Here is a 25,677-nt window from a genome sequence, read left to right as displayed (position 1 = left end):
CTGTCTTGCCTTTTTATTCCACATTTATTTCCATCAGACTTTGAATACCTGCTTGCTTTTGCCATTTGATGAGATGGTGAAACATTTAAGCAGGACTTTAAGGCTCTCTTTTTGTTAAGGCTTCTCATGAAGCGCTCATACTAGATATACATTTCTCATTTTTTTTTACATACTTTACGAGCTTTTTACATTTTCTTTATTTCTTTATACCTGTATAATATTAATAGTTATAGCATCAAAAAAAATACTCAGACATAATGGTTTTAAAAATTTTGCTTGTTAATATCTACAGAGAAACAACATTGAAATTTAAAAAATGCTAAGTTTTGCTTTTACTTTATATAAAAACAGTTTATAATATATTTACATAATTTTGTCGTTACATACATTTCGTTATTATAGTAATGTTTTATGCGTTTCACATACCAGAGTGTAGCCGGCTCACTCTAGGTCCTTCATCCTATCTCTGATTATTCGATCTATCTCTTCATCGTCTTCCTCATCTTTCATCTTGAACCTTAACTTTTTGGTCAATTTGGATGCCATGTTCTCAGAATTATTTGTTGCTTTTTGTAATTCCGTTGATTGTCTCTTAATCAATTTGCCACTGGGGAGTACCTCATATTCTTCTGAGGACCGTGAGTTCCCGGTTATATTCAAGGATAAAAGCTTCAAGCTATTACCTCTAGTTGGTTTCGGAGGAGAAGTAGCAGAGTTACCACTATAACTTGTATGGATGTCATCGTTAGCAAAACGCGAGGACAAATACTGATCGTCTTCCGAGTTGCCGTGTGCTAAGTTTGTCATGCTATTTACTTCTGTAGCAGATGACGCTGATCGAGATCTGTTGAAGACGATATCTTTGTATTTATCAAATGTGCTTTGATCTTGTGTCCATGTCCATCCCTGCTTCATCTCGTTGTATGCACCGAGTTCAAGTTTCTTTCTGATTTCACTCTTTTGTTCAAGTTCCGCAAAAATGTCTGAATCACTTGGTGCCAACATGATCTTAAAAGTCTTGTATACAACGTCAACAATAATAGGCAGCACGGCAAGAATCAAACTAGTGCACCAAAATGTAATATCTCTTCCAAAATGATGATACAAACCATATGTAACGTCATATATTCCATCTGATCTGTTTAAAATCGGTAAAGCACAACACCATACTAACCACCCACCACAAGATAATATCACAGACGTAAATGCTAGCCAATTCCTGTTCCTCATCTCAATAAACTGAGCCTTCACATTTATTAGAGCAACGGTTGCACTAAAATTGACAAATCCGAGAGGATATAAGGTGTTGTCTGACAAGCTTGTTTCACCCCAAGCAACAATATTCAAAAAAGTTATTATCAATGCATTTGCTGTCCCAAGAAATACCCATTCGGCAAATATTGACCAATTAAAAGCTTTTGACAAACGCCCCATAGAATAGAGTTCTGGAACAGTTAGGAGAGTAACAGGTTTTAAATCTTTCTCGAACATACCCACACATAAAACTGGTAGTGATGTGAATAATGTATTATACATCGACAACGACCAAGGCTCATATAATGAGGTACCAGAAAACATTGTATAACGCTGATAAATCAACTGAGTCAAATAGAAAGTCAATTCCTTATAGAATGTGCACAGAATAAATTTTGCAGTTCTGATATAATTGTATCTTCCATGAACCAGAAGCAGTTTAAGGATAAACCTGAATTGCCCTATAGAATAATCTGCCGACCTTGAGGCCTGCAAACCCTCTTTACCAGCGATACCAACACCAATATCAGCAGATTGGATCATAGCTATATCATTTGCACCATCACCTATGGCCAAAGTCACAATACTTTTATCGGTATTTCTTATGTTTGAGACCATTAAGGCCTTTTGAGCAGGAGAGGCTCTACAACAAACAACAGAATCAGTTTTAGTACACAGCTCTGTAAAAACTGACATTAAAGTTGGATTGTCCTCAAACATAGCAAGTGTTGCACCATCTATAACGATTACACAGTGTGCCACATTTCCCGAGTCAACTTCTTGAGAAATGGCATTCATTTTTGATATAATATTCTCATCACTAGTTGTTAATATTACCACAGTAGAATAGTCATGAATTAATTTACATGAATATCCAATGTTTATAGCGGTTTCTCTCTTGTCACCTGTAAGCATCCACATTTTTATGCCAGCCCTACGAATTTTTTCAATAGCTTCTGAAACCCCTTCTTGTAGTTTGTCTTCAATAGCTGTCGCACCTAGAAGATATAGTTCATCCTCTATTTGGGCACCAACCTCATCAATTTTCTGTTTTCTCTCACTAAGAGAAGTTTTGGCTTCATGATATCTAGTTCTCCATTGCTCAAAATCTTCATTACTTATCCATTTATGAGCAAATAATAAAGTTCTCAATCCTTCAGTTGAGAAACTTTCGATATCCTCCAAGGTTTTCTCTAAAACATACTCTTCATTGCTGATAAGTGCGTCGCTACCAATATAATTGAGAAGCACATCATTACCATTACTAACTTGCGGTGATTTTTCTGCAGCTACTATTTGAGGACTATCCATTGATAACCTGGGTCCATACTTTTCTAAACGTTGTTTCGCCAACGATTTACGGGCTTGACTGACAACAGCGTCAATTTCTTTATCAGTTTTTTGGACACTATCAAGAAATTGGTCAATTGTACCTAATTGCATCTCTGGATCTTGTAACTGATTACTTTTCCTAGACATACTTTTTCTAGCTGCTTGTAGAGACAAACTTTCCCTAGGTCCCCTAGAAATGGAGTTTCTTAATGATGTCCTTGGAAGATCATCATTGACTGCACGTTCCAGAGATTTTCTGTGTTGAATGACGAGTTCTGCCTCGGCGTCTTTACGATATTTGGTATTATTTTCAACCTGATCCAACATATCGAGAGCCATTTCTTTATTATGCAACCTTTCTAAAATCACGTTGTCAGCACCCTTACAAAAAAGAAGTACTCTATCCTTCTCCTCAGGTACTCTTACAATAACTGACATACGTTTTCTCTGAGAGTTAAAATCTACTAGCTCTAATATTTCAAAGTTTTCAAATCTAGGAAGTTCATCAAAACCATCGGGGAATGTTTTTAGCGTTAATATGTTTGCGTTTCTATTATACACAATATATCCCATATCTCTTGCAGCTGTGACTAGTGCTAATTCATCTGGAGAAGATGATTGGTATTCAATGATGTCATCTTCATCATTTCCTTCCTCAGTTCTCTTGGGCAAACAAATGTGGCAGATAGCAAGTGAAAGAATAAACATTTTGGCCTTTTTAGCAAATAAGCTTTTGGGATTTGACTGGATGTAATATATAAGTTCAAAAGTACTTTTGATATCCTCTGGAATATCGCTAGCATCCTGTGAATTTGACGCATTTGTTTCCTTTTTTGGTGGAACGTACAATGACCTCATACTAGGTCTACCAGTATATTTCACAGTCGCATTTCCTTTATACTCCACTGATGTTCTTCTATCTGGAAAATCATTTATATCCATATATCTTTTTGGGTTAGATTGTGAAGTATATCCAAGTTTTGATAAAAAACTCTGATCATCTATTGAAATGACATCAATATCGTTTTTGTTGGACAACTGGGCAGGTTTAAACTCACTGATATCTTGGGTCGCATTATGCACCCAAGATGTACCACAGAAAGAAAGTTTTCTAAACAACATCTTATTGTCAGTCAAAGTACCAGTTTTGTCACTAAATATATAAGAGACCTGACCAAGTTCCTCTAATATTGTTGCTGTGCGAACAGCACAAGGGGTATCTGACTCAGCATGATACATATCAATATCCCATTCCATCATTCTACTTTGGGCGACTTTGATTAGTTCCATTGTGACGTATAACGAAAGTGGAATGATGGTATTATACATAATAATAAATGACATTATTGTTGGCGCAGTCCCAGCATCTTCTTGTAAAAGGTACCACGCCTTATTATTATTAACATATCTTTTAATCTGGATGGTATGACCTAAGTAAGAAAATAGAGACATACAGGCCACCACAAAGACCATAAAAACAACTATCATGTTGATTTTTCTTTGCAGTTTTGGTGCCTTTGTCCTGGGGTTTCTTAGGGCATTCATACGAATTTTAGATTCTTCTCCAGTAAAGATGACCATCCCAACACAATTTCTGGTATTTCGAATAATACTTCCTCTATAGATGACATTATCTGGCCCTAGGGGATATTTTTTTTTAGAGCTGCTACCTGAGTTTAATTCCAGATTACCCTCAAAATTATAAAGATCATTGTTAGGATCTTCAACTGTAACTTGTGCGTTAATATTCGCCAAACCAGATGCGGATTTAGTTAATTTGTTTATTTCTGGATGAGGAACTTTACCTTTCAGATTTGTCTCACCATCAAGAGCCATAGTTTCAATAAATACCTCACTATTGTCCCCATCTGATGTTAAGATTAATATGTCTGCAGGTACCCAATCATCCTGCTGTAAAAGAACAAAATCACCTACACGAATGTCCTTCCATTTTTTTTCCACAATGCGAACATTGTATTTTTTTGCCAATAAATCAAAATTATTGAAATAAAGATTTGAGATGCTTTCAGGATTATTCGCTGAATGTTGTGCATTATTTTCAAGATCTAAATCGTTATCCTCTCTTTCGTGCAATATTTGGAGAACTTTTGTTAGTTTGTTATTTTCTTCTTTATCCAATTTATGCCTTCGATAATCATCATACGCCTCTCTTGCCATGGAAATAGCCATAAAAACACAGAGTGGAACAATCGTTGTATATGTGCCTGTTGTAGACCATCCAGGTATCATTTGTAATATCGCGACAATAAAAAAGTAAACATTGGCTAACTTAGAAAATTGTGCATATAACTGTCTTGGAAAGAATGAGATAATCGTGTACCTGGAAGATGTAATAAGATTATTACAGTACGCATATCCATATCTTTCATCAACTAAATTTCCATGTCTGTCTACGGGATAAATGTCTGATATGGCAGAACTATGATCTAGAGATATCGGAATATGTCTACCATCTACTGAATGTACTTGAGTCCTTCTGTCAAATAACATATCGAGAATTTTTGTTACTAGTCTAGGTGATTGATGATTTCGTATTTTTGTTTGACCATCTATTGAATTAAAGTCGCCTATATGTCCCTCGTCATTTTCAGTCTCCTCATCTATATCATTCATTTCAACATTATCGTCATTGTGATAGTTTTCAAACAAATGTTTGTTAAACATTTGTGTTCGTAACGACCATGATCTTTTCCTTTTTTTATCAGGTTCGGTCATGATATTGAGAATTCTAAACAATTTGGTAGTCTGTCATATGCTAGTACTCAAATATGGTCAAAAAAAAATTCGTTCCTTCTAATGGCTTATTAGGACGTACTATAGTCCAAACAATATTAAATAGTATCAGTTTCAATATATGGCTTTATTAAAACCAGTTTGCTGCAAAAAAAAGTCAACCAATGTAACTTATATGATTTGGTGATGGATATTAATAACAAACCTGCTACAATACTAATCTGAATTATGCTAGATTAATATCTTCCTGTAACTGTATTTCTGCAGTTTGACCTTGCGAGGTTCGCGAGAATAACAATGAAATGCAATTCTGTCTCAATAATAAAAATTGAAATAGCTATATTTGACCTTATGAAAAAGTATGTTATTGATGTTTTAGCTATTATAATTAATTGAGCAGTGGTTCTTAAAACACATCTGATATCGTTGTAATAGCTTGGAATAATTCCATTTGGACCATTAATGATTGCAAAGCCCACTGCAACTTATTTCGTAAATCATGATTATATATGCCCAGTAGATATCCATTCCCCACATAGAATGCTCTAATTCTGCTTGCCATTACTATCTGTAGGGGCTTTTAAAGACAAATAGTTTTCTTTAAATATTGTTAAAAAAGAATATATCATAAATATATAAGTTACCACGTCTAATATATGTATAAAGCAAGATGGAAGTTTGCTATCTCCGATGCAAATTGTTCTTTGGACACAAAGTCAACTTAAAACCTTGAGTATTATGGCGGGACTACGGCTTTAATAAGTAACTTAGGGTATGCAATAAGGGTATTGAGACAAAAGAAAAATCACTGATTGGCCTGATTGTAAAGGAAGTCGTTTATCTCATAGTAAAAAGGAATAGTCTCCTCTGAGTACAATTCCTGTTCCATAAAGTGTGCTCTTTTTTTTGTTTTAACTCCTTTATCCAATGATTCATAATTAGTATTGCTTTTAAGCTCATTTAACGCTGTCAGTGTACTATTACTTCTCAAGAGTTCTAAAGACTTCTGCTGTCGTATTTGATTTCGATTTTTCTTGTTTTCAGTAGCAAATAACTGAATTTTTTCATTTAATTTCCGCCGAAGTTGCTCATCATTTAATTTCCTGAGTTCAGAAGCATTTTTGTAACAATCGTCAGCATAACATGTCGAATCTTCATATATTGTAAAAGCCCCGCCGTTGTTTCTGTCATCGATGAAATGCGCTGGCTCTATATGTTCATAATTCTCGTTGTCTGTTAAAATACTTTCGAGGTCATCATTATCACTGACGTTTTTTATCCCAATACGAGATACTTCCATTTCCTGAAAAATAGGTGTAAATTTCTCCTCTGGTGATTTCAGGACATCTAAAAATAACCCTTTCCCTTGTAAGCTAGTATGGCGGTTGCTGAAGTTTGTACCAGAATTTGTCTTATTATTACAACACAATATCAGCTGTTGGAGATTTTTGATATGATCGTTGATCAAGCATTTAGTTTCTTCATTGTCATCTGCGTCCTGCACAGAAATCAATTGCTCCTCTACTAGATGGATTTGACTTAATGCCTTAAGCATTAATGATTGATTCTTATCTTTATATCTGAATTTGTATCTTTCTTTTAGCATTTCATCAGTTTCTGACTCTTCTCTGGTTTCGGTAGAATATATAAGCTCTTTATTTTCATTTAACACTGAGTATAAAAAGCTTAAATCTTGATTAAATTTTACTATCACGGTTGATAACACAGACCATTGTGAAGAAAATAAGGACTTGCAATTATTATCTTCAGTGTATCCAGGAAAGAGTTTTAATAGATAGGTGGAAAAGATAATATTCTTAACCTTTTCGTTATAATCTTGGTGCTCCACTGATAGAAAACAGCATAATAAGAACTTCCTTAAAAATTCGATCTTGTCTTGTAATAAATGTAATTCTTGTTTAGTAGATGTTAAGATCCTGACATTTGTTAAATATGCTAAGTTCATGTCAATACCATATACACCACAATACTTTGATAATTTTCCGATGTTTGTGAACCGTAGTAAAAATTCTGATAAATGGTAAAGTTTCATAGATGCTATATGCGTTATTGAATGTAATAACTGAAATATTTCATTTCCAGTTTTATCAAATTCCTTTGTGATGTTGATATTTTCAAAGTACTTTCTTTGAATGCTGTCAAACTGTTGTAGTTTTCCCATCATTGCTTTCAGTTGTGTTAAGAAACTGTATTTGGGATACTGATTATGAAAATGAGCTTGTTCGTAGCCGAGGTAAAGTATTATCATTAAAACGGATAGGATACGCCATGTACACTTTTTATTGTTATTTCTCAAGTGTTTAAGGATGGAGTATACAGTCTTATGGACATCCATGAAGTTAATGTTCTTTCGCAATTCCAGTTTTTTATCCCCATACCTAGCCTTTAAATACCCCAATTTTGTTGGCACGCTAAAAATAAAGCTTTCTCTGTGAAATCTCCTGTCTCGATGGAAGTCCATTATAGAATTTGCTACCGATAAGGGCATTTGATGATGGTGTATATCATTTAAGAACGGTGACGAGATCAATGTATATTGGAGTTCTTCCATGAATTGTACATCTGAGACCCATATCAAATTGTCAAACATATGGTTGTAATTTACAGTGCCTTGTTGAATATTGGCAATGGGTGTCAATACTACACTATCTCGATCTTTAATGCTACCGCAATGCAATTTATTTTCTTCTGCTACAAATCCAACATGCCTTTCACCCAGCAACTTGGACTGTACTGTACGTCGCCATTCACCCAGTACATTAAACGATGTAGCACCGCTATCCATTTCATGTAGATAATTCTCAGCCTGTAGTGTCCAATCCGCTGAAGATTATCAGCTACCAATCTCTTACTTCAATGTATACAGCTTTATTTTTTAAAGATATTTAAAAAATAAAATAAAATAACACATATAGCTCATGCTAAACTTTACAAATCGAGGACAGGTCATAGGCACCCAATATTATCTCTTTGGAAGTGATACTTATCTCCACGATGAGTAGTCTTACTCACCAAGTCCATAGCTGTTTACATTTTGTCCTGATCCGGATGTAAACAAAAAATTACTGGCAAAACCCGATGCGGATTCAAAACCGAGAACAATAACAACTGCAAAGAAAGTAATGCACGGAAAGTAACTATTTGAATTTTACTGATATTTGGAGTTTACATACTTATAATTGAGGTTTGAAATGAAGAGCTACAGTAAGTATATCCCAATTGGTAACTATAAAAAAATAAAAAGGTAACATGAGTTATATGCACTCACGCTAATATGCACATACATTTCTTTAAAGAATAATCTTCACAATTGAAAAAAATTAAATGATTTCGCCCAGGATCGAACTGGGGACGTTCTGCGTGTTAAGCAGATGCCATAACCGACTAGACCACGAAACCATATTAACTTGTTAAAAATCTTAAATACACAGGTTATCATAGTATTTGATATTGTAAAATTTCTACTTCGTGCAAATGTACTTGAAAATTTCTTCCCATTAGCAGCGATGAGCTATGTTGTTTGGCCAGTTTACTAGCTCCAGTACCAATTGTTAGCTCATCGCAACTCTTAACTACCATCTTTTGGAACATTCTACTAGTCATTTATTAAACAGAAGAGAGTTATTAGAGTTTTCTATTTATTAGAATTACAAAACACTGGAACATCAAGATTAGAAGGTACCATAAAGAAGTATGAGTGGAGGCGCAGAAGTACTAGTAAGACAAAGCAAACGGAAGAAGCTATCAGATGGGTTAGCTGTTACCCAAAAAGTCTTTGTGAGATCACGTAATGGTGGTGCTACCAAAATTGTAAGGGAGCATTACTTGAGAAATGATATACCATGTCTCTCAAGGGCATGCAGTAAATGCCCAGAGATAGTGGCACCGGATGCTCACAATGAGCTACCTAAATTTGTGCTTTCTGAGAAACCTGAGAAGGGCAAATTGGATGGTATTGGGGAACACTATGCAGTACTAGATACTAACATAGTATTGCAAGCTATTGATTTACTGGAGAATCCTGAATGCTTCTTTGATGTCATTATTCCACAAATTGTTCTTGATGAGGTTAGAAATCAATCATACCCTGTTTACACTAGGCTGAGAACATTATGTAGAGATAGCGATGATAGAAAGAGGTTTATTGTTTTCCATAATGAATTCAGCGAGCACACTTTTGTTGAAAGATTGGAGAATGAAACCATCAATGATAGGAATGATAGAGCCATAAGAAAAACTTGTGAATGGTATGCTGACCATTTAAAGAGCTCTGGTATTAGTATTGTCTTGGTTTCAAACGATAGATTAAATAGAGTGGAGGCAAACAGATCAAATGCAAAGGAAAAGAAATATCAAACGCTAAACTTGGTTGAGTATGTTGAGAAACTGCCAAATGCCAATGAGATTAAAGATTTGATTCCAAGTTCTAATTCATTTGATGGACAAGATAAAGAAAGTATTTCGGATTTTTCTTATCCAGAATATTATACCAATGCCAGAATTATGGGTGGGCTAAAGAATGGTGTTTTGTTTCAAGGTTCTATCCAAATTTCTGAATATAACTTCTTAGAAGGTACGATCAGTCTTCCGAGGTTTTCTAAGCCAGTTCTAATACGTGGTCAAAAGAACTTGAATAGGGCATTTAATGGTGATCAAGTGATTGTTGAATTACTACCACAATCCGAGTGGAAGGCCCCATCAACAATAACCCTAGATTCTGAACATTTTGACGTTAACGATAATGCAGATGATGGTAACGATGAAGAGTCAGGTGATGTGAAAGGTGCTAATTCTGCTGTTATTATGTCAGATAAACAACGAAGATTACTCGCTAAGGATGCTATTGCAGCTCAACAATCTAAGAAGGTTTCTCCTACTGGTAGAGTTGTTGGTATTGTACGTAGATCATGGAGACAATATGTCGGACAGATAGCTCCAAATTCTGTTGACTTACAAAACGGTGGTACTCAATATGTTTTTGTGATCTTAATGGATAAATGTCTCCCCAAGATTCGAATTAGAACAAGAAGAGCCAAAGAGCTTTTAGATAAAAGAATTGTTGTTTCGATCGATTCATGGCCAGAAACACATAGATACCCATTAGGACACTTTGTAAGGGACTTAGGAGGAATTGAAACTGTTCAAGCTGAAACAGAAGCTCTTTTGCTAGAACACGATGTGGAGTATAGACCATTTTCCAAGAAAGTATTGGATTGTTTGCCCAGTGAAGGCCATGACTGGAAGGCACCAGAAAAATTATCAGATTCAGCAGCTATTGCTAAAGACCCACTTTTGCCAAAAAGAAGAGATTTAAGAGATAAATTAATCTGTAGTATCGATCCTCCTAACTGTGTTGATATTGATGATGCTCTACACGCCAAGATGTTAGAGAACGGGAACTGGGAGGTTGGTGTACATATTGCAGATGTTACACATTTTGTTAAACCAGGAACAGCATTGGATGCAGAAGGTGCTTCTAGAGGTACTTCTGTATACTTAGTTGACAAACGTATTGATATGTTACCCATGCTACTTGGTACTGACTTGTGTTCATTAAAGCCATATGTTGACAGGTTTGCTTTCTCTGTTCTTTGGGAGCTTGATCAAGATGCCAATATTGTCAATGTTGACTTTACAAAATCTGTGATCAGATCGCGGGAGGCTTTTTCATATGAACAGGCTCAAATAAGGATTGACGATCCAAATCAAACCGATGAGCTAACACAGGGTATGAGAGCGTTATTGCAACTCTCTAAAAAATTGAAACAAAAGAGATTGGATGCTGGTGCATTGAATTTGGCCTCACCAGAAGTTAAAGTTCACATGGATAGTGAAACTTCGGATCCGAATGAGGTGGAAATCAAGAAATTACTTGCTACTAACTCTTTGGTTGAAGAATTTATGTTATTGGCTAATATTTCTGTTGCTAGAAAGATTTATGATTCTTTTCCTCAAACGGCTATGCTAAGAAGACATGCAGCACCACCTTCTACCAATTTTGAGATATTAAATGAAATGCTTCAAACCAAGAAGGGATTGACTATATCTTTGGAATCTTCCAAAGCACTAGCTGATTCTCTAGATAGATGTGTGGACAAAAATGATCCATATTTTAATACCCTAGTGCGTATCATGTCGACAAGATGTATGATGGCCGCTCAGTACTTCTATTCAGGAGCTTACTCTTATTCCGATTTTAGGCATTATGGTTTGGCGGTTGACATCTACACACATTTTACATCACCTATTAGACGTTATTGTGATGTTGTAGCACATAGACAACTTGCTGCTGCCATTGGTTATGAACCTTTGAGTTTGACACATAGAGATAAAACGAAGATGGATATGATATGTAAGAATATCAATAGAAAGCATAGGAATGCTCAGTTTGCGGGAAGAGCCAGTATTGAATACTATGTCGGCCAAGTCATGAGAAACAATGAGTCCGTTGAAACGGGTTATGTTATCAAAGTATTTAATAATGGTATCGTTGTCCTAGTGCCCAAATTTGGTGTCGAAGGTCTGATTAGACTAGAAAATCTAACGGATGATACTGACTCTGCGGACTATGATGAAGTTGAGTTTAAGTTGACTTTTACACAGCAAGGTACAAACGCTAAGAGAGAGATAAGTGTCTTTGACAAAGTAGAAGTTCAAGTTAAATCGGTTCTTGATCCTGTTACAAGTAAGCGTAAGGCAGAATTATTACTTAAGTAAATTCATCTACGAGCATATACTATTTAACAGTACAATTTATAATTACATGCATTTCTGATACTAGATATTTATGTTAAGCATCTTAAGAATAGTATTTCATTGATTGTTCTTAGTTTCAAGTGTTTTTAGTTCTTAGTCCACCTGGTGTACAAGTTTTTCTCTAACTTACTGAAGGCACTATTGCTAATTTTCACACCATCTTCTATCCACACGCCATAAGAACCCATCATATTTGCCATCAGTATATCTGTAAACAATCTGTCTCCAATAACTGCGATTTCGTCAGGTTTTTCAATCAGGCCTCTTTCTTTGAAATATTCAATAATCTCGTCTCTGCAACCTGGTTTTTTCAGCTTATGTCGAAGCACAGGAACACCAGTGTTCTTCTCCAACGTCTTCGCTTGAAGGTAGCCCTTGTCATCCGAAGAACCTGCACTGTTGCTCACTATCAGCACGCGATCCTGGTAAACTCTCTTCAACTCCTCCCATTTCGCGGTGTACTCGTGCCATACTTTGTCATCATCCTGTAGAGCCATGCAGTTGTCCTTATCAACCACAACCACTTTTATGTGAGGTTTTATCGGTATTGGTAATTGATTAAACGTAGCAATACGAAGCCTTGGGATGCACAGGCTGTGGTTGTATATTACCCGTAGCGCATTGAAAGTAGCGTTGAAATTCATCAGCTATTGATCGTACTGACGGCGGGGTATCGATAGTCCTATAAGAATATCTGCGGGGGGTTAAAGAATGTTATCCCTTTTGAACAAGCACTAACGTCTGAAGTCCACATTTAAAACGTTCTCTAGTTGAAATCAGGCCATTGGGTGCTCTCATCAACAACGGAGGACCAATAAAGCCCATCAATAAGAGAACAGCAATGTGCCTAGAGATACATAACCCAGCGCTATGTTTTCACAAGGACAAATCATCTGGATATAGGTGTTGAACTTCAACACAGCTATACCATTTAAAATTAATATACCTAATTTGGAAATAGCCTTTTAATTAATGCATATTCGTCTATCTATTCCAACTCTAAGGAAAAAGCGTACAACCGCCCCCCTTCCCCCTCCACTCCTCACAATACCTCCCACAATGATAGGAAGAGAAATGGAGTATTACAGAAGAAATCTCGACAATACAACTGTAAGAAAATCGTACATCAATAATAGATCGGAAACAATGGAAACTGGAATTCCTCCACGAGTTTTCTTACCACTCACCAATTGCAAGTGAGAAGTGAAGCATTTTTTGAGACAAGGTGCGGAGCTTTCTGCATTGTAGTCCCGTTCCATCGAGCGCAGAACGGTAGTTTCACAGAGAAGGTCTCGAGTGCGAATTTTCTATGGTAACTACTTGGATTTCTTCTCATCCCCCCTCTCAGTAAGTTTATCAATGAAAGAGCTGCACAAGAGAGCCCTTTAATTAAACTCGATTGGAGGGAGGGCAATTGTAAGAAACCATCGCACGAAATGGCAGCTATTTCCAGTGCAACCCTCATTTACCCTAAATGAAGGGAAAGGAAAGCAACTGGTGCTACGGCAATTTTTCAGCCAGGTAACTGTATGTGAAGTGATACAATTAGAAATGGCAATCTATAGAGAATAAGAGATAGCTTTGGGGGGGAAGGCTAGCAATGAACATACTAGTATTTGGAACAGCTTTTACTAACAGCATCTTGTGGGTTATTCTAAAAGTAATAAAGGAAACAATGGGAGATGTGGGTTAAGGAATTCCCCAGTGAGTGAAAGGTGTACCAAGAACACAGGAAGAAGACGAAAAAATTCCTGTGTCATTTAAGAGAAAGAAAAAAAAAAAGGAAGAAAAAAAAAATGAAATTCTAATTTATGAGCATCGGTACCTTAATGATCGGTTGATATATAATAGTAGTATAGTGTACAGTAATAGCAATAAAAAAAACATACAGTAGACAGGATAGGCATGTTATAAGCCAAGACTGTATATTAATATAATACTAAATCAAAGTGTGACATAACAAAAGAAATGGAAGAAAATTGTGTGAGAGCGGATGCATCCCACACGTATGAACCTGGTCCCAACGACTATGTTGTTAATAACAAGCATCTAACAGTAATAGTAGGTGTTGAACCTGATGATATTCGGTTATCACAGCCCTCGCAGTTGGAAGTGAATGAGAACGGTAATATGAAACGTAACACATTTGCTTGTGTGAAATGCCATGACTTGAAACAGAAGTGTCGTCCTTCCGATGTTGGGGATATATATCGAAACCCATGCGTTAGATGCTTGAGAAGTCGAGATCCTTGCATATTTGATTTAGCTAAGCGAAAGAGGAAGAGAGTAAGACGATCTCGACATGAAAATAGTGTTGGTAATAATAAGTACCAGAAGAGGAAAAATAGTAGGAACTCTGAATCACAGAGTAGTAGTGATAACTACGAAGAGCCTAGAGTACCTTTGGCTATACCTAATATCCAGCAGACACCTATATCGATTATTGAAAATCCTGAGTCAATCAGAAACCAAAACTGGCCTATTGTTGATTCAAATCAGTATCCAAAAACAAGTATCACATTGGGTCAGCCACAGTCATCAAATGACTTGAACGCTATTATGAGGACACCAACCACTATTAGTGTATCTCAGAGATATCCTCAAACCGATATAAATTCCTTACTGGGGAGTTATCCTACCAGAAACAATGCTTATGATGAATCGACGGTACCTTTGGGATCAAACATACCGTTAATTCCAACTACTAGCAATGATGTCGTCCGTCCTAGCAATAATACTTTAAAAACACCGAATGTAGGTAACGTTGGAAGTTTGTTTAACAATCATATTGACACTGCTAACCCTACCATATTGAGCCCACTTCAAAATAATACATATGATAGACAACAGTACGCTTACTCTAGTAACTCCAACAAAGGTGGGTCTCATTTTGACTCGGTGAAGTCTCCAAAAAACTCACATATTAATCGTCTGACACATTCATTCAAAAAACAACTGCAATCTCTTGTGTATCATCAAAAAGAGAAGATTGAGACAACATCCACATTATTAGGTCAATGGGCGAAAACTTGGCAAGATATGATCGACAGATCGGATTTATTGCCAGTTACAGGTGACCCTGTTAGTGCCGGTATAATTACTGCGGAAGAAGCTGAACTCCGGCTTGAAAGGTTCTCAACAGATATAACATTTTTTGCTGGACTTTCCTTCATTAACACAGGAAATAATACGAACGTAAATATAATGAGAACTGAAAAGCCAATGTTATTCTCAGTTGTCATGTCATGCTCGTCGATATTATTAGCTCCACATGAAACAAATCCAGTAACCACAATGAGGCTTGATACATTTGTATTGAAACAGATTACATCTAACATATTCAAGAGAAGAGTGGATGCAGTGCAGTTGGTTCAATCCCTTCTAATTCTATGTTTGTGGTATAATTTCTTAGAATGGCCGTCAAGAACCAAATACCACTTTTTTAATTACGTGTGTTCTATTATAACAAAGGAGTTGAATCACAGACCTCATCCAGGAAGGGTATTTGATGTCTTTCCAGAGAAGGAGCCACAACCTGAATATCCAGTCTATGTGTACAGACTGATATTGCTTGTATACATAACATCGCTTAATGTTTGCATATTCCTACGGCAACCGTTGCATACTCCATATAATGAATGCATAGATATCGCGTGGAAACAGGCAGCAAGAGACTCAAAGTTGCAAATAACTGAGGATCATAAAGAAGATGCTCATGTTTTGGTAGTTTTTACATCATTATGTCGAGTATTAGAGAACATTCACGTGAAACTTCATGAATTGGAAAAGAATGACGAATTCCTTTTATATGATACATCTAAAATGATACAGAGATATCACACGCAATTAGATGAGCTATATACAGAGATTCCATTAAATCGTGATAGAGTTGTGGCGTTTTTCTATTCAATTAAAGCATATTTGTATCAATACACATTGGAAGACTTCATAAAGAAGAATGTTAATAGTTTGAAAAAGGGTGATCCAGTGCCAGATGATATAACTGCAGCCTTCAAGAGCTGCTATAATTGTTGTGTTCAGTGTCTAGAGAATTTCATGAAGCTTGACAGTAAATTAATTGCATCACTTCCGCTTTTTCACTCATCTAGGATGGTTTACATTGTTGGCCTCATTCTTTTAAAGTTAAGGTTCAAAGTAGTGACCTCTGCAGCTTTCCACCATCTATTGCATGATACAGATAAAGCGGTAGCATTGGTTAGAAGAGTGGCGGATGCACTGGAAAAGGCATCTAAATTATTTCCATATAATTATCCCTTATACAAACTACAATACGTTGTGGCACTATTTTGTCAAACATATGCTAAGAGGGTTATTGAAGCATCGGAATCAAGCACAGTAAAGGCAAAGAGTAATCCCCATACACAATTTAATACACAACTATTGAGAAATGAATATGCTAGTGTTACTAAAACTCCTGTTACCGATACAGAAAATACTGTTTCAGCAGATGTATTGCCATTCCCTGCTGATTCAGCGCCTACCCAAGGTAAGCTCACCAGGAACTCTACCGATGATAGTAATACACCTATTAACAATGATATTAGCAGCGGAATTGTGGGGTATAAAACAGAAAAAGAAGATTTAAATGGAACGAATAATAATCCGAATAATGGCCTGTTAAATCCACAGGTCAAAGTGAATTTGGAGAGTCAAACCTTAAATTCATCTCCGTCTTCATCTCTTAATAATTTCAATGATTATTTAACTGACATGAATTCATTACTGTGGGGTGTGAATACACTTAATGATGAATTTTGGTCTGATCTCTTTCTCCCTGGAATTTGAATGTAATATGTCAAACAAAGAAGAAGTGTTTATATGATATATGTTATAGTCCAATAGGATTGTAATTTCCAGTTGAGAATAAGTCTTTATCATTATTGCCAATACTTCCACTAATGATTTTCGGTCAAGGTAATTATTCTACATAACTTTCATACATGCATATTACTGTTTTAAATAACTGATATAATGTGAGTTACTTAGCAACCATAGGTGCTAAGAATGCTTCGAGGCTTTTTATAAAGTTCCTGTTAGTAATCTTTCTGAAACCTTGTCCTCTGGTTTCATTTTTATTTTCTGCAAAGTCTATGGGGGACAGCAGATTATTAGCGACATATTTAACATATATATGCCCATATATGTAATGTAAAACCTGCGAATAAGATTGTTGACGGAAATCGGATAATAATATAAACCATAAGCCAGATGCTGTGCAAAAAATGTGCACTAAATATTTGCCAGTCGCAATCGTCCGTATTTCATTCTTCATGGATCCATGTGACAGTTTCTGTGTTATTGTTCGAAGAGAGTAAACCATACCATACAGCAATTTAGCAGTTTCATCATTTTGTTTGGAGTTAATAGTACCGCTGCCTGAATTCGAGAGTAAAGTCCATTCACGATCATATATACAATTGCAATGTCTATCAAATATCCAAAACGAATGAATTCCCATACTTTCAGTTAAAATGTGTACTTCTCACTTCTATAAGTTGGTGTGACTTAACTCTCACTGTATTCTCAACACTTCTATGGTATCAGATAGCTATGAGATAATTAGTCCATTTCACTTCCAAATTACTGCTTAGTCCTATGATTGCTGATAAACTTTTAGGGTTTTTATTTTATAATTTTGTCAAGTTCGATTCAGTATATTAGGTCATTATTTAGGGTTGGTAAAAAAATAACAAAGAACCCTGAACACACAAAATTGAATCGATTAAATAGTGCTTGGTAAGGTATATGTGATATCTAATATAAAAGGAACAACTATATTGTAGTGTCTGTGGAAGTGTTTTGTTATGTACTAGGACAAAAATACATACTGTTGCTACCAGAAGCTACGGTACTTCATCGGAACGAGAATTGTGTAAAATGATGGTACTAAATGCATGCTATTTGTATTATATTCTCTTTCAAAAGCTTAATAAATCAATTTCCCCAGCATTTGATTGGGAAGGTGTTGGAGCAGAAGTTTGTGCAGAGGTAGTTGTTGGACCTGAAGACATCAAATCATTGAATTCATCTTCATCGGCTTTGTCAGTTTGTGATGAAATGGGTTGGTTCTGTTGTGTCTGTGCCTTTTTTGGTTCAGCAGGGAGTGTCTTAGCTGAACTAAATAAGGAGCTAAATGGATCATCCTTTTTCTTATCCTGTGCAATTGCTGGAATGACATCATTGGTAGATGGTTTTGGATATGTTGCAGTGGAGTTCATGTTCATCCCAAGAAGGTCAAACTCATTATTATTAGTAGTATTACCATGACTTGTTGCGGTATTATTTAGGGTCGAGTTGACCGGTACCGCCGTTTGAAAATCTGTAAATTCGTCATCATCTTCGTCATCTTCATCCAAATTAGCGTGATTGTTCTGGGAAACTTCTGGTTTCTTTAAAGAAGAGAAGAAATCTTCATCTGAATTGGATTGCATTACATTAGCCGTAGTAGTGGTTCCTTCGTTAGAGTTTTCTCTATCGTCGACATTATCTCTAAAGCCACCTGATCTATTTGATGATTTGTATACGCCATCATCAGATTCATCAGAATCAAAATCAGCACTGACACTTATACCATGCGATCTAGAGCTGTTAAAGCCAGCCCTTGTGTTGGCTTCAAGTCCCGTATTCATCGATGTAACACCACCTGCTACACCCTTGTATTTCTTTTTCGTCTCTCTTGCCTTTTTACGTTCTGCTCTGATTGAACTATCATCAGCCAATAAAGCCGTTAGTGCAGCAGCTCTATTTCTGACGTTTACACCTTGGTCTCTTCCTTGGGAATCGATGTAATGAAATGATTCCAATAACTTAACAATACTGATACTATTCCTGGTATCATCAATAAACCTTTCAGAACCATGCTTAATCAAATATTCTAAGAGTTGTAGAGCTTTATAAATTTGTCTCCATTCACTCCCTGATTTTTCGGTAAACCTTCTGAATATCATACCTAAGATTTCTTCACGTTCCCTAATATTATATGTCCCTTGAGCAATTTGTTCCATCAGTGTCGAAGAAGCGCCCCAAGGCTCGTTGTTTGTAGCTTCCCTGACTTTAGATTCCATATCGGTGTAATTGTAGACTACATTCTGAGCCTTACGGAAGTACTTTTTAGCGTCATATAGAGACAGATTAGCCAATGTGTCTTCTAAACTCATTCCTCAATTTTCTAGTTCTTTACTTGTACTGTTGTTTAAACAATTTTAGTCGGGTTGATTCCAGTTTGTTGCCTCTTTTATTGCATATAATGTGCTGAAGGTCGTGCTGATCCCCTTCTTTGAATGCAATCAGATGCCCTTTTAAGTCGGGAATACTTGATAGACGTATATGATGACACATATGTCCCATATCGAATTATATGTAGGATAAACTATCATCTAAAAGAATTTTAATTTTAAGCAACAGTTATGTATAAACGCCTTCTTAAATCGACAAGAAATATATTTACAAGGCTAATAGAGGTGTTTACTGTATTGCATGTTCGATCCTCACTGGATATAAAGAAGACCCTATTCTTTGATCTCACCTGATTCTTCGACAACAATCTTTGCTCTTGGTTGGCCAGACATTGTACCGTAGCTCTCAATAGTCTTAACGATATCCATACCTTTTGTGACTTCACCAAAGACAACATGCTTACCATCTAACCATGGGCAAGGCACAGTAGTGATGAAGAATTGAGATCCGTTGGTGTTTGGACCAGCATTAGCCATGGACAATAAACCTGGCTTGTCGTGAGTCTTAGTGAAATTTTCATCAGCAAATTTGTTGCCATAGATAGACTTACCACCAAAACCGTTGGTCAAGTCAGTGTCACCTCCTTGGATCATAAATTGTGGAATAATACGGTGAAATGGAACGCCCTTATAGCCCCAGCCTTTCTCACCAGTACAAAGGGCTCTGAAGTTCTCAGCAGTCTTTGGAACAACATCATCGTATAATTCAAACTCAATACGGCCAATACGGGAACCGTTAACTGATGGTTCGAAATACACCTTCTTGCCTAATTTTGCGACAGTGGAGGATAGAAATCTTTTTTGCATAGAAATTCTTGACAGCATATTTTTTGTATTGGTTTTCTAATAATTTATTCTAGTATGTTTTTCTGGCAAATTGGTTTCAAATACTTATCAATTGATAGTGTGACTATTAAAACATGAATTGGCTGGTCTCTTGAAAACATTTCCTTCAAGAGTCACCTATTACAGTCGTGTTCCATGACATATTTTCTCAGTTATCATAATTTCAATGATAAAATATTATTTAATTGTTGATAAAAGGTAATTATACAAATTGTTCTGCATGTTTACTAGATCGATTTGATTTAGTCAAAGAGAAAATAGAAACTTGGTATGTGTTATAGTTTTTGAAGTGATTTTTTTATTTTTTTTTTATATTTTTATATTTTTATATTTTTTTTATACGTAATGTATATAGCTAGCATATAGAGCTAGTTCAGCGTCATTAGCAGAAGATACCCAGTACCTTATCAATAATCATGAAAAATAAAGCAACAATAGCAAAAATACTAGAAATTATTCTTCTTTGAATGCTGTTTAGCACTTGCATGTTTGACACTTGCAAGTTTGGCAGGAGCATTCATTGGAAGCAGAGTTTGTGCAAGCACATGCTGGCTTGGCACAGCAGTTGCAAGTATTTTCACAAGCACAGTTGGAGCAGTGGCAATCGTATTGGCAGTTGACTTGTTCAGGCATTTCGAAGCTATAATAAATATTAGATGTTGTGTATAAGTTGAAGTTTGTTGGTATTGTTGATGTGTTGATTCGATATATAGAAGAAAGGATAAATGGGAGAAATGAATTCCAAGTTTCCCAGAAATGGGAAGTTACGGGTGCTTTATATATTACTATTTTTTCTATTTTATTTTTAATTTTGGGTATGCAGTTATTGATAAATTCAATGCCAAAGCAAAAAGCAAATATGTATATTACTGATAGGCACTAAGTCAGCCGAATTCATTTCGCTTCCACTAAATTCCGCTGAAATCTAGACACTGCTGATTGCCATTGTTTATTAAGCTGTGGCAGTGGACACCAATGTCTCAAAAAAAGAACAAAAATATTCATCCAAAACCTTTTTTTCTATTTTCGCTGATTCCCTTTAATTCTCAGGGCAATCAATCAGCTAAATCTAGCGTTGCCTTATCTAATGGACTCGGAAGAAGATATCGTATGGATAGGGATGACTTCTCGGATCCGAGTCTAAAGAGTATGGTCATTGGCATCAGGCCATGACGAATGCGATGGACATATGGTAAATCACGGAGTAGCCATGCACCCTGTCAGCTAAAACATATCTTGGATTCTTGGGGTCTAAACGATCCCGGGATGCAAATCAGCTTTAAGCATTTCAATGATGTATAATATAACCTTCTCAGAGTACTAGAGAAAACTTCTTTTGTAGACCATTTCATATAGGTAGAGCTTGCTGTTTCGTATTCAAGAGCAAGTGTGGTTGTTAAGTAACGTAGTGTGGTCGGTTAGAATTGCTTACGCCGGCCCTTAGATCAGACGATAATTACACAAATTGTTCTGCATGTTTACTAGATCGATTTGATTTAGTCAAAGAGAAAATAGAAACTTGGTATGTGTTATAGTTTTTGAAGTGATTTTTTTATTTTTTTTTTATATTTTTATATTTTTATATTTTTTTTATACGTAATGTATATAGCTAGCATATAGAGCTAGTTCAGCGTCATTAGCAGAAGATACCCAGTACCTTATCAATAATCATGAAAAATAAAGCAACAATAGCAAAAATACTAGAAATTATTCTTCTTTGAATGCTGTTTAGCACTTGCATGTTTGACACTTGCAAGTTTGGCAGGAGCATTCATTGGAAGCAGAGTTTGTGCAAGCACATGCTGGCTTGGCACAGCAGTTGCAAGTATTTTCACAAGCACAGTTGGAGCAGTGGCAATCGTATTGGCAGTTGACTTGTTCAGGCATTTCGAAGCTATAATAAATATTAGATGTTGTGTATAAGTTGAAGTTTGTTGGTATTGTTGATGTGTTGATTCGATATATAGAAGAAAGGATAAATGGGAGAAATGAATTCCAAGTTTCCCAGAAATGGGAAGTTACGGGTGCTTTATATATTACTATTTTTTCTATTTTATTTTTAATTTTGGGTATGCAGTTATTGATAAATTCAATGCCAAAGCAAAAAGCAAATATGTATATTACTGATAGGCACTAAGTCAGCCGAATTCATTTCGCTTCCACTAAATTCCGCTGAAATCTAGACACTGCTGATTGCCATTGTTTATTAAGCTGTGGCAGTGGACACCAATGTCTCAAAAAAAGAACAAAAATATTCATCCAAAACCTTTTTTTCTATTTTCGCTGATTCCCTTTAATTCTCAGGGCAATCAATCAGCTAAATCTAGCGTTGCCTTATCTAATGGACTCGGAAGAAGATATCGTATGGATAGGGATGACTTCTCGGATCCGAGTCTAAAGAGTATGGTCATTGGCATCAGGCCATGACGAATGCGATGGACATATGGTAAATCACGGAGTAGCCATGCACCCTGTCAGCTAAAACATATCTTGGATTCTTGGGGTCTAAACGATCCCGGGATGCAAATCAGCTTTAAGCATTTCAATGATGTATAATATAACCTTCTCAGAGTACTAGAGAAAACTTCTTTTGTAGACCATTTCATATAGGTAGAGCTTGCTGTTTCGTATTCAAGAGCAAGTGTGGTTGTTAAGTAACGTAGTGTGGTCGGTTAGAATTGCTTACGCCGGCCCTTAGATCAGACGATAATTACACAAATTGTTCTGCATGTTTACTAGATCGATTTGATTTAGTCAAAGAGAAAATAGAAACTTGGTATGTGTTATAGTTTTTGAAGTGATTTTTTTATTTTTTTTTATATTTTTATATTTTTATATTTTTTTTATACGTAATGTATATAGCTAGCATATAGAGCTAGTTCAGCGTCATTAGCAGAAGATACCCAGTACCTTATCAATAATCATGAAAAATAAAGCAACAATAGCAAAAATACTAGAAATTATTCTTCTTTGAATGCTGTTTAGCACTTGCATGTTTGACACTTGCAAGTTTGGCAGGAGCATTCATTGGAAGCAGAGTTTGTGCAAGCACATGCTGGCTTGGCACAGCAGTTGCAAGTATTTTCACAAGCACAGTTGGAGCAGTGGCAATCGTATTGGCAGTTGACTTGTTCAGGCATTTCGAAGCTATAATAAATATTAGATGTTGTGTATAAGTTGAAGTTTGTTGGTATTGTTGATGTGTTGATTCGATATATAGAAGAAAGGATAAATGGGAGAAATGAATTCCAAGTTTCCCAGAAATGGGAAGTTACGGGTGCTTTATATATTACTATTTTTTCTATTTTATTTTTAATTTTGGGTATGCAGTTATTGATAAATTCAATGCCAAAGCAAAAAGCAAATATGTATATTACTGATAGGCACTAAGTCAGCCGAATTCATTTCGCTTCCACTAAATTCCGCTGAAATCTAGACACTGCTGATTGCCATTGTTTATTAAGCTGTGGCAGTGGACACCAATGTCTCAAAAAAAGAACAAAAATATTCATCCAAAACCTTTTTTTCTATTTTCGCTGATTCCCTTTAATTCTCAGGGCAATCAATCAGCTAAATCTAGCGTTGCCTTATCTAATGGACTCGGAAGAAGATATCGTATGGATAGGGATGACTTCTCGGATCCGAGTCTAAAGAGTATGGTCATTGGCATCAGGCCATGACGAATGCGATGGACATATGGTAAATCACGGAGTAGCCATGCACCCTGTCAGCTAAAACATATCTTGGATTCTTGGGGTCTAAACGATCCCGGGAGGCAAATCAGCAGTATGGAATGTTCGATTTTTAGAGGGCTGTAGACATGGATAGTATCTAAAAATTTGAATTGAAATATACACGTTCGAACATAGTTAGCGAGAAATTTATAGAGTATGTTGTGATTTTTCTATAATGATCTAAGACGAACTATTCAGTTAAAACTTACTCTGTCTTAAACTCTTTCTCCTTTTGACTGTCTAGAGAAAATTCTGCTTTTCTTTTCTTGGACTCTAACTCTTGTACTATACGTTTGTCACCGGTCACACCGTTCACCGGCCTAAAGTAAGGCTGGCACCTCCAGTACGGAATTGTCTTGTATGAACCGCCCCATAGTTCCTTATCATGCGTAATTATCATATCTTCAATGTCTGGGTTTTTGAAAAGCTCCTGTACCGCTTCTTCTACTGGTATTACAACCTTATCTTCCCATTCTTTTAAATCTGATTTAGCGTTTAATGCAGCAATATTGCTCCTAATATCTGTATAATGTGGTAAAAATGGTCTGAGCAGCTTGAAAAAGTGTGATTTCATTGCTTTACGAGATGCTAGTGATTCCTTACACTCATTTCTTATTATCTCAAAATACTCTCTTAATAGCACGTCGACACGAGGATATGTTTTATCTTTATCACCAATGTAATGCACATTGAACACGCCAGGATTATATAGATTACCCTCCGCACTCATCACTGCATCGCATTTAATTTGAGAAATACACCTGTCAATATCTTCAGGATAAAGAATATTACCATTAGCAAAGAAGACCGTATTATCCGGTAAATTCTCTCTCAGATATTTAATGATATCCCAATCAGCTAAACCAGTTTGTTGGCCTTTTTGTTCTCGAAGTCTCCCATGAACAGTCAAAAATTGAGCGCCGGCATCTAGAACCATTTTTGCATAATCCAATGTTTTCTGTCTATCCGGGAATACTCTTATTTTAGCTGTGACTGGTATATTCAAATTTTCATGTAATGTTTTGATTAGTTTATGGATTAAATCCCATTCTTCCATTAAAAACGAACCATAATGTCCTTTTTTGGCGATACCTTGAGGGCACCCTAAGTTTAAATCGACGGCATCACATTTATCTTCCACGAGCTTCGCCGCCTGTAGTAAATACTCTGGATCATTAGCACAAAACTGAACCACTAAAGGCCTATCCAATTTAGAGTCGCCATCCAGATCGCACCACATTTCCCTTCTATATTTTTCAGATGTAGCAAATAGTTTGGCGTGAAACATCGGTGTGTAACACAATGTGGCACCATATCTTCTAGATAGTACCCTCCAAGCCAGTTCAGATTGATCCACCATGGGAGCTACAATGTGCCTAGGATTTCCAATTTTCTCAAAAAGCTCCCTGCCCTTCAGTTTCATTGGCAATTTCTTTTCAGGCATGATTATGAGTGTCTTAATAGCTAAACTCAAAGATTTTGAGGACCACAACTTTTAATAATTTATAATACTACCTCTCTAGGTTAGATAACAATATCTTGATGTATGTGTACAACAATATAGCGTATCGGGGTATGAGTAATACACTGCTTCAATATATTTCTATGTTGTGGCATTTTAGCTCATCGCAAAATTTTGAAATTTTTCATGTGCCTGATGCGAACTTTAAGGTACGGAGATCAGAGGCAAAATAGCATCTCTAACAAAATTGCTGATAGACATT

General features: G+C 36.1%; 12 protein-coding genes and 1 non-coding gene across 13 annotated transcripts; 2 read left to right on the top strand and 11 right to left on the bottom strand.

Moving 5' to 3' along the window:
* Nucleotides 1-441: 441 nt before the first annotated feature.
* Nucleotides 442-5,322, bottom strand: DNF3 (aminophospholipid-translocating P4-type ATPase DNF3; the record flags this gene model as incomplete). The annotated part of the gene is made up of 1 exon (XM_446989.1): nt 442-5,322. The coding sequence occupies one exon, from the start codon at nt 5,320-5,322 to the stop codon at nt 442-444; it is 4,881 nt and encodes a 1,626-aa protein (XP_446989.1).
* An 823-nt stretch (nt 5,323-6,145) lies between these two features.
* Nucleotides 6,146-8,146, bottom strand: INP2 (Inp2p; the record flags this gene model as incomplete). The annotated part of the gene is made up of 1 exon (XM_446988.1): nt 6,146-8,146. The coding sequence occupies one exon, from the start codon at nt 8,144-8,146 to the stop codon at nt 6,146-6,148; it is 2,001 nt and encodes a 666-aa protein (XP_446988.1).
* A 540-nt stretch (nt 8,147-8,686) lies between these two features.
* Nucleotides 8,687-8,760, bottom strand: tV(AAC)5. Its single transcript has one exon. It is a non-coding gene; the product is annotated as a tRNA-Val (tRNA).
* Nucleotides 8,761-9,054: 294 nt separating this feature from the next.
* DIS3 (exosome catalytic subunit DIS3) lies at nt 9,055-12,078 on the top strand (the record flags this gene model as incomplete). The annotated part of the gene is made up of 1 exon (XM_446987.1): nt 9,055-12,078. The coding sequence occupies one exon, from the start codon at nt 9,055-9,057 to the stop codon at nt 12,076-12,078; it is 3,024 nt and encodes a 1,007-aa protein (XP_446987.1).
* A 125-nt stretch (nt 12,079-12,203) lies between these two features.
* GEP4 (phosphatidylglycerophosphatase) lies at nt 12,204-12,761 on the bottom strand (the record flags this gene model as incomplete). Its single annotated transcript, XM_446986.1, has 1 exon — nt 12,204-12,761. One exon carries the CDS (start codon nt 12,759-12,761, stop codon nt 12,204-12,206), a length of 558 nt encoding a protein of 185 aa, XP_446986.1.
* A 1,324-nt stretch (nt 12,762-14,085) lies between these two features.
* WAR1 (War1p) lies at nt 14,086-16,923 on the top strand (the record flags this gene model as incomplete). The annotated part of the gene is made up of 1 exon (XM_446985.1): nt 14,086-16,923. One exon carries the CDS (start codon nt 14,086-14,088, stop codon nt 16,921-16,923), a length of 2,838 nt encoding a protein of 945 aa, XP_446985.1.
* Nucleotides 16,924-17,116: 193 nt separating this feature from the next.
* Nucleotides 17,117-17,596, bottom strand: BET5 (TRAPP subunit BET5; the record flags this gene model as incomplete). The annotated part of the gene is made up of 1 exon (XM_446984.1): nt 17,117-17,596. One exon carries the CDS (start codon nt 17,594-17,596, stop codon nt 17,117-17,119), a length of 480 nt encoding a protein of 159 aa, XP_446984.1.
* A 460-nt stretch (nt 17,597-18,056) lies between these two features.
* ENT3 (Ent3p) lies at nt 18,057-19,295 on the bottom strand (the record flags this gene model as incomplete). Its single annotated transcript, XM_446983.1, has 1 exon — nt 18,057-19,295. One exon carries the CDS (start codon nt 19,293-19,295, stop codon nt 18,057-18,059), a length of 1,239 nt encoding a protein of 412 aa, XP_446983.1.
* Nucleotides 19,296-19,646: 351 nt separating this feature from the next.
* On the bottom strand, nt 19,647-20,198 carry CPR3 (peptidylprolyl isomerase CPR3; the record flags this gene model as incomplete). The annotated part of the gene is made up of 1 exon (XM_446982.1): nt 19,647-20,198. One exon carries the CDS (start codon nt 20,196-20,198, stop codon nt 19,647-19,649), a length of 552 nt encoding a protein of 183 aa, XP_446982.1.
* A 495-nt stretch (nt 20,199-20,693) lies between these two features.
* On the bottom strand, nt 20,694-20,852 carry MT-IIC (the record flags this gene model as incomplete). Its single annotated transcript, XM_065626622.1, has 1 exon — nt 20,694-20,852. The coding sequence occupies one exon, from the start codon at nt 20,850-20,852 to the stop codon at nt 20,694-20,696; it is 159 nt and encodes a 52-aa protein (XP_065482694.1).
* A 1,095-nt stretch (nt 20,853-21,947) lies between these two features.
* On the bottom strand, nt 21,948-22,106 carry MT-IIB (the record flags this gene model as incomplete). The annotated part of the gene is made up of 1 exon (XM_446981.1): nt 21,948-22,106. One exon carries the CDS (start codon nt 22,104-22,106, stop codon nt 21,948-21,950), a length of 159 nt encoding a protein of 52 aa, XP_446981.1.
* A 1,094-nt stretch (nt 22,107-23,200) lies between these two features.
* MT-II lies at nt 23,201-23,359 on the bottom strand (the record flags this gene model as incomplete). The annotated part of the gene is made up of 1 exon (XM_446980.1): nt 23,201-23,359. The coding sequence occupies one exon, from the start codon at nt 23,357-23,359 to the stop codon at nt 23,201-23,203; it is 159 nt and encodes a 52-aa protein (XP_446980.1).
* A 799-nt stretch (nt 23,360-24,158) lies between these two features.
* Nucleotides 24,159-25,397, bottom strand: DUS1 (tRNA dihydrouridine synthase; the record flags this gene model as incomplete). Its single annotated transcript, XM_446979.1, has 1 exon — nt 24,159-25,397. The coding sequence occupies one exon, from the start codon at nt 25,395-25,397 to the stop codon at nt 24,159-24,161; it is 1,239 nt and encodes a 412-aa protein (XP_446979.1).
* Nucleotides 25,398-25,677: the final 280 nt, after the last annotated feature.

This window comes from Nakaseomyces glabratus, chromosome H (assembly GCF_010111755.1).
Source record: "Nakaseomyces glabratus chromosome H, complete sequence".
In the NCBI taxonomy this organism is placed as follows: domain Eukaryota; kingdom Fungi; phylum Ascomycota; class Saccharomycetes; order Saccharomycetales; family Saccharomycetaceae; genus Nakaseomyces; species Nakaseomyces glabratus.
The sequence above is the reverse complement of the archived record's forward strand: the minus strand, read 5'-3'. Positions and strand labels throughout refer to the sequence as shown.